The 11440-nt window shown below is 33.9% G+C and overlaps 1 protein-coding gene and 1 pseudogene across 1 annotated transcript; one reads left to right on the top strand and one right to left on the bottom strand.

Moving 5' to 3' along the window:
• The first annotated feature begins 2502 nt into the window (after positions 1-2502).
• LOC111316914 (large ribosomal subunit protein uL4-like) lies at positions 2503-4241 on the top strand. Its single transcript, XM_022919149.2, has 2 exons — positions 2503-3674; positions 3920-4241. The coding sequence occupies exons 1-2, from the start codon at positions 2568-2570 to the stop codon at positions 4031-4033; spliced, it is 1221 nt and encodes a 406-aa protein (XP_022774884.2). The 5' UTR covers positions 2503-2567; the 3' UTR covers positions 4034-4241.
• Positions 4242-6150: 1909 nt separating this feature from the next.
• On the bottom strand, positions 6151-9310 carry LOC111316390 (phloretin 4'-O-glucosyltransferase-like; annotated as a pseudogene).
• Positions 9311-11440: the final 2130 nt, after the last annotated feature.

The following is an 11440-nucleotide window of genomic DNA, read 5'->3' as shown; positions in this document are numbered from 1 at the left end:
TTATCTATTTACTTATTGATGCTTAGTTTTTTTTATTAAAATTACAATTCCATTTCATTTTTCCTTTAATATAATTTTTATAAATAAATATTCAAATTTTTATGTAATAAAATAATTGAGATAAAACCAATTAAGAAAGAATTTTATATTAATAAAATAGTTTGATAGATGCAAGAGACAAATTTTGATCAACAGCCTTTATCGAAGAAAAAGATGAAACCAGACAAATATATGGTTACAAAAATAGTAAATTTAAAGATTCAGAAATCAATTATCACTATACGTTAAAAGAGATTCTAACAATGAAATATGGAATCCAAAGATTTGAATTCATCTCATTGGATATCACTTTCTTGTAGAACTAGATATGTTAGCCTTTAACTAGATGCTCAATTTTAGAAAAAAGTAAATGCCAAATGCACAGTTGCTTAGACTTTTTCAATGGTTTTCAAAGTCTTTTTTTATCACAACGCATATAAAAGAAAAGGATAATATTCTCCCAGATATGTTATCCAAACATTTTTTTAGTTCTTTTAAGATTATTTCAGTAATCTCCATGATGAATCATTCACCCTTACCTTCATCCTAAAAAAACCCCATTTGTTCCTTATTCAGAAAAACCTCACATTGGTGATGGATTTGACCTTTCTAATGAATTCCTCAACATCCCAATTGAAAAACTACCTCAAAAATTACCAAGATTAATTGCAACTATAACCTTTAACCAAAAGGCCCTACACCTCTTATTTGAATACCAATCTAAGATACTCAGAAGATTTGGAGACACCTTCATTCAGTCTTTTGGAATACACCTAAACTACCACACTTTGGTTCTAAAAAAAAAAATTGTTTATTTCATATGGTACCTTTGTCACCTTTACTACATTGCTGTAGAATTTTCATTCCAAAAGCTTAAAAGACCTTTCACTATTTTCATCAGTCAACCATCAATCTAAAAAAAAAAAAAATCAGATGGACCCTAGTCATCAACATCTTAAGTTTTTCTTTCAATGGTTTAGACCCATTATCATATAAATCCAATGGATAAAAACTTATGCAAGATACCCTAGAGTATCCCCTGATCCACATGCTCAATTTCAGAAAAAAAATATGCCAAATGTATAGTTGCTTAAAGTCTCTCAACAATTTTTAAAATACTCTTTCACCATAACACATATAAAAGAAAAGGATAATGTTCTTCCAGATATGTTATGTAGACCTCTTCCCAAACATCCTTCGTGTGATCTGTGATGAAACATTGGTTTTTATCCTGACATGCCTAGGTAGGCTAGCCACCATGCAATTAATAAGTGAGGTTTATCGAAAACTAGTTTTTGAAGTACCACCAATGGCTAACTTACATAACGGGTCTTGATATTAGTTGGTATCAAAGCTAGTTTGATAAGAGGGCTATAAATTACTCAAATCACGATCAAAGGTTCTTACAATATGATTTATGGCGAAGTAATGACATTTATCCTAACATGACCAAGTAAGTGGTGGTACCCCTTAGAACACATTCAAGAATTACAGTCACCTTGACAAATGGACTCTTGAACCTTCTTTCAACAACTAGTGGAGCGACTTGTCTCAAAGATTAGTAAACTTTGACCTCTATAGTCCTACATAATTAGCTTAGCTTTTAATAAATCCTTACCGGTAGAAGTCAAAAGATGTTTCAAGAATAAAAGAAAGATTTGAACATAAAATGTACAATTAGCTATTCTTAATCTGTGACAAGGATCCTACAAAATTCAAGAAAAAGTTATTTTAATGGATAGACAATTGTTTATCCATCTAATACCTTGAAAACAGCAGCAAGATATCATAAAAGGCATTTTTATCTTATAAAAGCCTTCATGTTACGTTTCAGTGATTAAAAAAGAAAAACACTTGAATTTTTTATGGCCAGTTTTGAGTTTGATAAAACAACTCACGTAGCTTCATGTTGATTCGAGTGCTGAAATGAGATGTTTGGGATGATTGTTTTTACCATTCTTTCTAACTAAATATTTAAAATTTTTTTAAATATAAGTTAAAATTTATTTTAATTATTTAAATACAATAAAAATATATAAATGATTTAAATAAAGTCATAAACTTCAAAAATAATTTTATTATTTTAACCGTATCTGTTCTGATAACAATTTATTCTAAAATAATAACATTAAAGTTTCAAGCATCATATAGTTTTCTATTGACGATGTTTGCAGTAATATGATTTAGCTCATGTAATTGGATCCATACAATAATCTTAATTCGATTAGTCACTTTACAACATTAAGATATCATTAAAATATAATTTTATATCATACTATTATATTATATTTAAAATTATAAAATCAACTAATGAAGATAAACAAGGCCCATTGGATTATCTTATTTTAGGAAGGCCGAACCTTATTCCAGAACAAACTACGGCAAAACCCATCACCAAACAATCCTAAACTAAATAAAATTAACCCTAAACATTGACACTATATATATTTTCCAAACCCTAGTTTATTTTCTCTACCAAAAACCCTTCGCCTCCTACACTCCCCATCCCCACTCCCCCAACCCAAAAAATGGCCGCTGCAGCCGTTCGCCCACTCGTTAATGTCCAACCTTTGGAAGGGGACATGGCCACCGACGTCGCCTCAACCGCTCCTCTCCCCGATGTCATGAAAGCCGCCATCCGCCCTGACATCGTCAGCCACGTCCACGACAACATCTCCAAAAACAAACGTCAACCATACGCCGTCTCCAAACGCGCTGGTCACCAAACCTCCGCCGAATCCTGGGGGACTGGTCGAGCCGTCTCACGTATCCCACGTGTTCCTGGTGGTGGTACCCACAGAGCTGGTCAAGGTGCTTTCGGTAACATGTGTCGTGGTGGTCGTATGTTTGCTCCAACTAAGATCTGGCGTCGCTGGCACCGCAAAATCAATGTTAACCTGAAACGATACGCCGTCGTTTCTGCTATTTCTGCTTCGGCTATTCCTTCTCTTGTGATGGCGCGTGGACACCGAATCGAGTCGGTTCCGGAACTTCCACTTGTGATTTCGGATTCGGCTGAGAGTGTTGAGAAGACTTCCGCTGCTATTAAGGTGTTGAAACAGATCGGGGCTTATCCGGACGTCGAGAAGGCTAAAGATAGCCAGGCCATTCGTCCCGGAAAGGGAAAAATGAGGAATCGTCGCTATATTTCTCGGAAAGGGCCATTGATTGTGTACGGAACTGAGGGAGCTAAGCTTGTGAAGGCATTCAGGAACATTCCTGGCGTGGAAATAGCCAATGTGGATAGGTTGAATTTGCTCAAACTTGCGCCGGGTGGACATTTGGGGCGCTTTGTGATCTGGACTAAATCGGCTTTTGAGAAGCTTGATTCCATCTATGGGACTTTTGATAAGTGTTCCGAGAAGAAGAAGGGATACGTGCTTCCCCGTCCCAAGATGGTTAATGCTGATTTGGCTAGGATTATTAACTCAGATGAGGTCCAATCGGTTGTGAAGCCGATTAAGAAGGATGTCAAGAGAGCCCCAATGAAGAAGAATCCCCTTAAGAATTTGAATGCTATGCTGAAGCTTAACCCATATGCTAAAACTGCTAGGAGAATGTCTCTTTTGGCTGAGGCTCAACGAGTCAAGGCCAAGAAGGAGAAGCTTGACAAGAAAAGGAAACCCCTCTCTAAGGTATTTGATTCTTTTGATCTGTTCTTGTCTTCTCTGGATTTCATTTAGTTTTCATTCTTGTTCGCATAATGATTTTTGGTTTAGTTTTTGTAGCCTGGCTTGCTTGTTCAATTTGTTTAATTCATTGTATCGCTCGTTGATGTAACCGATTTGCTTGATGCAAATTGTATTTTTAAACCTCTTATCATTCAGAATGTGGGATTCACCTTTTCTTTTTGTTTCCCTTTTGCCTTTGAACCTTTCAGGAGGAGGCAGCTACAATCAAGTCTGCAGGAAAGGCTTGGTACCAGACAATGATCTCTGATAGTGACTACACCGAGTTTGAGAACTTCACTAAGTGGCTTGGTGTATCACAGTAATTTAGTACTATTTGTTTTATAAATTACCTTGGACCAATTTTTTTGTTAGTTGGTTTTGTTTTGTTGTTGAATTTATATTTGCTGTTTGAGTTATGGATGAGTGGAGTGGAAAGCTGTACTTCCCTCTTTTTTGTCCATTTTTCTGGCTAGGTGGAACAATTTCCTTTACTTACAATGAGAACAAGTATTAAACAATTTAGAACTGCAAGTTCCGTTTTGATGATGAAATGCTTTTTCTTTGTCCGTGGTGTAGACTTGGTTACACTGGTGCTTGTGTTGCAAAGATGTAATTTTTAGTTGTTTGCTTCGATTGCTATGCCATTGGCATTAGTAATCTTTGAGTTTCCTTATAGCTGATTGAATGTTTAGGAATTGGGTTTCTTGAGTTCTGTCACTGCTCATTACCGGTGATAATTGAATATGAGATTTTTTTTTTTTTTTTTTTGGTATTTGAGGTTTGAATTTATTGACTGAAACTAGGATTTCACTGTTGGCAAATATGATTTACACTGTTTCATTTCAGTTATATTTGTAATCCTTTGTAACATCTGATCATACAATGAATGGGCTGTTGCAGTTTCTCAACCTCATAATCTGTTGATGCTCTGTCTGCAGTTCTTTTCAAACTCGAAGTATTTCTATGAAGCCCTATCCCTAACCCTAAGTACGGGATATTAGGATCTTTTATGATCCGTTTTTGCCTAGCCGATCCCTAAATTTTTTTGCTATCCCATTTCCTCTTCATACATGATCTTTTTACGGGACTAAGCTTCGCCTTTTGTCACGAGAGAAATTACATTTAAAACAAAATTTCCTTTTGGGCACTAATTTTCTTTTAAAAAAAACTAAATTTTGATAATCTTTTCCAACTCCCATTGTGTCATTGTTTCTTAAATCAAGACCGTTTTAAACATTTTAATTCTCTTCTCATAATTTAACTGCCTTGATTGTCAAGGAAGTTATGATGAAATCATTTGCAGCCTATCTTACTGCCTTGTATCACACTTCATGCGGTTTACTGGATGAATTCTGTCTCTGTTGCATAAATTTCAGTTCTTTTAATTTGTTTAAGCAATTCGAGATCTTATCTCTACAAAGACACTTAAACCTCCATATTTGCTCTTTTGAATATAATATATATATATATATATTTTTTTTACATTTTAAAAATAATTAATCACTATCAATTATAAAACGGATCACGTGTCAACGTTAAATTCTATACATATGCTCGAAATTCTAGTGCAGATCAAAATAGGAATGATGTGAAGAACCCCAAACCTAGCTTTCAAAAGTTGAGTTCCCTTCCTCAATGCGTGACGAAACACCCAAGAGATGGATCGCAAATAACTTCCAATTATGAAAACCGTGGAACTATCATCCCTTGCTTTCCCAATTCCTTATGACAACTCAATCCCTCCTCTTCTTTCTGTTCTCCTCCACCTTCCCTTATTACCCACAAAAATGTGCGGCAAATGTCAAGCAATCCTTTTGCTAGTTCTTCTATCTGTGGTTTCGCAAAGACAGAAACGCTTCCAAATAATTACATATATGACTGAACTTTCAGGCTTAGCGTTAAGTCATTCCATTTCTTTATACTCCTTTTTAACCTTGAAAAAATTACCCCCAAAGGAAATTTCAGAAGGGTTTTTTCCCTCAACAAAAACAGATGGCATTAAAAGTATTCACCAAAACTGTTGGGTTAGTTTCTTGTTCAAGAATTTCTATATGCTCTTTAAACTATGGAAGCGCCAAAGCATAAGGATTGGGGGGGGGGGGGGGGGGGGGGGACGAAAAAGGAAGGCAAATTATGGCGAGTAAGAAGTGGCAATCCTTGAAGTTCAATGGCAAACGAATTGTTGATACCATTTCCGATGACATCCTCATATATAGCCTTTGAAGTAATGATAATATATGTTCGAAATACTAGCAGGTTGATTACAAGGGTCTTGGCCGGGATGTGAAACTCACAAACGATCACTGCTACCCAAGGAAAAAAAGTGCAATATTAAATAATGCAAGCAAACTGTGTGCTTTGATTGATACTTTGAGCAATGAATTCTCTCAAGGTTTGAGAACCGCAACTCAACCATGTAATGGTTGGCATCATCGGTACTTTAGTTAAATCCTTGGTCATAACCATCGGAGAAAGTGACATAAGTTAAACCCTGAGGATGGGAAGTTTTGCTCATGTGGTTGAAGGCAGAGACGGCAGTCACGAAAGTGACATGGACGCCATTAGCTGTCAGTTTCTTGGCAAATTGAAGGGTAGGGTTAATGTGGCCTTGTGCAGGAAATGTTAAGCCATGCAAAGCAAAGATAGCAAGGGTTGAAGCTTGAGCTATTGAATGGATTTTCTGTACTGAAATTGTAGAGAGTAGCGAAGGATTTTATATAACAAACAATTGGTTGATTGAGATCGAAATGTGACGTTTGCGGTTAATGTAGTATAAATTATAAAATATTTGTGCAATACATATAGTATTAGGATTGAGAAGAATGCTATGAAATGCGAATCCTACGAATTGTATAATCAATATTGAAGAAGACAGTGGCCAGACCGACAGTGCTACCATAAACAACAAATAAATGGTAGCCATGGATCCTGACTTCATCTATTATCACCACAAACAAATTGCAGCACTAACATTTTCCGACATTTACGAGATAAAATTTTCTTACACTATATGCAAGGTAATTTGGTTTTGTTCCCTCGTAAGAGAAACATATGTTTTTCATTTAGAGGGATCTAATTTCATAGTCAAAATCACACTCTCGACTTTATTTATCATCTTTGTTAACGAGTAGATTGGTACAAAATGAGTTGGGTTACATTTAATTTTTGACAAAGTACAACTGTTTTTTGTTTTGGTCCATATACTTTCCAACTCTATCCCTAACAAGACTGTTCAATCCCCATTTTTGCTCTTATTGAATTTTAATACTTTTATTTATTCCTAAAAGTCATGAAAACGTTAAAGTTCCATACGCTTGGAATTCTATTACGAACAAGAAAAAGAACACAAAATTAAACCCCAAATCATAGTACAATATTAAATTTTAAAAATAAATAACATCACGTAATTATGACTTATACAATATTTTATTTTTATCCACAACTTTTAAAACTCAATATTTAAATTCTTAACCTTTTAAAAATATTTTAAATTTATCTATTTTCATGCAACAACATTAAAATATGATAAAATTTGTCATCTCAACGGCATGTAAATATTCATGTGAATGTTCATATGGCCAAAAAAGCAACAGAAACATTTGATTTTTAAATTGAAATTTATGTTAGTGAACATTTACGTAACACACTAATGTAATATATTTTTGTTAAATAATGCTTGTTGATGAAATTGATGAATTTAGGATATTTTAAAAATGTCATAGATAAAAAAATTTAATTTTTAAGGTCATTGATGAAAATAAAATATTACATATGGTCACTAATATAATTGATGTACTGTACTCAAGAAAGGTTTATAAGTTCAGCCACGGAGGCTTTAAGGTTATTGTCCGAAGACCTACCTTCCATGGCAGCTTCTCTGGCCAAATCTTCCCATTTCTTGGCATTCCTTCTCATTTCGTCTCCTCTCTTTCCACCTCCCATCATCAATGCCCAGCATCTCTTTATCTCACAACCTTCAACTATTCCTTCTTCTTTCTGTGTCACCCTCACCCCTGTTTCCCATAAATCCTGCACAAGCTTTGAATTGGTTGGTTGATCTGCCCATTGAGGTAATGTCACCAAAGGAACCCCTGAAAGCAAGCTTTCGAACGTTGAGTTCCATCTGCAATGATTCACAGAACTGTTAGTAGTTTAGAATGTAGTGTATTTCATATTAGATAAAAGAATTTAATTATTGATGAGTAAAGTTAATTTTTATTTTATTTTATTCATATTTTAAATAATTATATTTGAACAGAAATAATTATCATATGATAAATGATTTAATTATTTGAATATAAATAGATTATTATTTATAAAAATCATGATCATACAAAAGATTCTAACTATTTTAATGGAAGTTTATATTTGTTCTTTATTATAAATAGATCTTTCAATATAATCATTTTCACTACTTCTACTTGAAGAGTTTTGAGATTTTGTTATATTTTAGAGACATAATTGATTTTAAATAAATATTTTTCATATCTCAAATCCAAAATTCTTTTTTTATTATTTCTCCTCTTATTTATTTGTTTTTAACAAGAACATCTAACTGATAGATGGGAAAGAACTTCCACTTGTAAGCACCATGGCACTAGCATCCCTTACTTTTCTAATTCCTTTTGACAACTCATTCGCTCTTCTTCTTCTTCTTTCTCTTCTCGCCCATAAAAATGGACGGCCAGTGTCAAGCAACCCTTTTGCTAGTTCTTCCATCTGTGGTTTTGCAAACTTTGAAATGCTTACAAATGATGCATATATGACTGAATTTTCGGGCTCGGAATTGAGCCATTCCATTTCCCTGCACTCTTTTGTAACTTTGAAAATATCACGTCCAAAGGAAGTTTCAGAAGGCTTTTTCCTTCTAGAGAGGCAGATGGCATCAAAGGTCCGATTCCAACTAAATTGTATTTGTCCAAAGCTTTGATATTCATAGCCTCAGCTTCTTAAGCATCAAAAGTGTTGACCAAAACTCTTGGGTTGATTTCTTGGTCAAGAATCTCTATATGCTCTTTATAGGTTGGAAGCACCGGTGCGAAAGGATTTGGAGGGATGAAAAAGGAAGGCAGATCATGGCGAGCAAGCAGTGGCAATCCTGGGAGTTTCATCCCAAAAGAGGGATCATTGATGCCATTTTCAATGATATGACCATAGCCTTTGAACTAATGATAATAGATGCTCAAAATGCTAGCAGGTTGGTTCCAAAGGAACGTGGTTGGGATTCGAAACTCTTATGCCACCAAAGCGACTCAAGGAACAAGATTGGAGTAAACAATTCAAGTGAACCGAGTGCCTTGGTTAGCTCTAGCAGTAATGTACTCTCTTAAGGTTTGAGAACCGCGCGACGCTTCATTTCCACTACGTAATTCTTGGCATCATCAGTGCTATCGTTAAACCCTTGAGTCATAGCCATCTGTGAAAGTGGCGTAGGTTAAACCCAGCGGAGGCGAAGTTTTGCTCATGCGGTGAGAGGCAGAGACATCAGTCATGAAGATGACATTGACGCCGTTGCCAATTAGTTTCATGGCGAATTCGAGGGAACGATTAATGTGGCCTTGTGCTGGAAATGATTCTAAGAGGACATTGGTTTGAGCCATGCATTAACGTTGGAGCTTAAGTGAATGGGAGTGTCAACTGTGAAGAATACTCGGGGTATATATAAGGGATTTAAATAGCGGTCGCGGTCATGTTTTCGATCGCGTACATTTGTCGCGTTTTCAGATATAATGGAGATAATTCGGTCACTGCGGTCATCACGGTCGTGAATTTTTTTTTTGCACAATTTATTATAAAATGTAATAATTATAATTATAATTATAATTATAATTATAATTGTAATTATAAAAACTCTTATTCAATGATTTTAAAAATAGTTTATGACACTCTATGTTTTTTATTTTCTAAAAAAATTATTCACAATTTTATTTAGATTATAAAAAGCATTCATATTTGGTTTATCCATAAAATTTTTCTTGGTCAAGTTCATATTCAATATTAATTCTAGACAAATCAAATATTAACAAAACATAATATGTTAAATACCAAGCATTTAATTTAATAAAATTACAAACTTAAAAATATAATAATTTCAAATTCCATCAACTACAATTATTGATATATATTTCAAAATTTACCACATGGTAGAATGACGAGGAGGATCAGATTCTCTATCTTCACTTTGAGAGCCAAGTTGACTCCATCTCCATCTTTGAGGCCTTCGTTCTTGATACATTTAAGGTGGAGGATATATTTGAGGATGATACATTTGTGATAACTGATATATTTGAGGTGGAGGATATATTTGAGGAGGTGGAATATACATTTGAGGTGGATAATAACCATATGGAGGTGGATAACCATAAGGAGGTTGAAAATTAAGTTGTTCTGATGGATAGTAATATCTTTGAGTACTAGCAGATGATTCACTATACTCAAAGTTACTAGAATTTGGTTTTCCACCTGAAGATGAAGAACCTCTAGAAATATCATAATGGTGCTTCTTCACCTTTCCTTTTGATCGAGCTGTACGTGCACTTTGACCCTTACTAGATTCAGCAAATGGATTTCTTCTGTATTCTGTCATATTAATGAAAAGTCCACCAATAGCAACAAGCCCAAATTTTCCTCCAAGTGGGCTGTAAGGTCGATTTGCATCCATATTATCATCAAAATTTGCACCATCATCGTCACCATCTCCATCACCGTCACCATCTCCATCACCATCATCATATGGACTTAAACCACCACCATCATCACTTTGACTTGGTGTTGGACTTGAACTTGAATGAGACACATTCTTTTCTTGAGATTGACGTGATCGTTCAACATTCATTTCATTATTAGAATTATCTGCAGGCAACCAATCAAAGTTTTGACCATCTAATAGAGGATTTTCTTTCTCTTGCAGCCATTCTGTTAGTGGATCATCATCTTCAAAAATATGGTCAAGGCTAATAGGATTAAAACTATTATTTATTTCATCAATGCTCATTCTTTTCTGATGTCTCATCCTCAACTTCATGCTATAATAGGTATATACAAGTTTTTAGAGTCTTTCAAACTTCAATCTGTTTCTTACTTTGGTGTGAATATAGCTAAATGTGCTCCAATTATGTTCACAATTTGATGCAAATGTTGTTTGACTAAGCACTTTGATTGCTAGTTTTTGTAATTCAGAAACACAAGTGCCATATATCATCCACCACTCAACTGTATAAAATTATTTAAATTAAATTTCAATGGGCTATACAATTAAATAATATAAATGAATTATAATTATTTAACTTACTATTTACCTAGATTCATTTGCTTCCAAGCTCTTTATGCTTATGGATTACCAAATGTTTCATGCTTGTCTCGAAATAATAACAACTACATCAATTAAAAATACAACAATAAATGAATAAATAAAAAATAATTTAATTTTTAATATATAAAATAAATGTTAAAGTTATAAAATAGTATTAAATACTAAGCTGATTAATCATTTTGATTTGAGTATCTATCAAAGGTTCTAATCTTTCAATAATTGCTTTTATACCTTCTAATGTTTCTTTAAATACATTTGTAGAATGTTTCACTTCAAATTGAAATTGTGGATTTAAATAGTAACCTAAACATAATTTATAACAATATTATAGTAAAGTAATAAAAAATAAATATATAAGCAATTTAAGTATAAAAAATAAACATATTTTTTAAATACCATATATATTCTTGGTTTACTT

This window comes from Durio zibethinus, chromosome 24, assembly GCF_047325235.1.
Source record: "Durio zibethinus cultivar Kanyao isolate XHJ-2024 chromosome 24, ASM4732523v1, whole genome shotgun sequence".
NCBI lineage: Eukaryota > Viridiplantae > Streptophyta > Magnoliopsida > Malvales > Malvaceae > Durio > Durio zibethinus.
This window is presented reverse-complemented; position numbering and strand designations above follow the sequence as displayed.

Bases quoted from the DNA above. Each gene is read 5' to 3' on its own strand.
- LOC111316914 (XM_022919149.2), top strand. From the start codon at position 2,568: ATGGCCGCTGCAGCCGTTCGCCCACTCGTTAATGTCCAACCTTTGGAA. The intron at 3,675-3,919 runs GTATTTGATTCT...TGAACCTTTCAG, and splicing joins AAAGGAAACCCCTCTCTAAG to GAGGAGGCAGCTACAATCAA.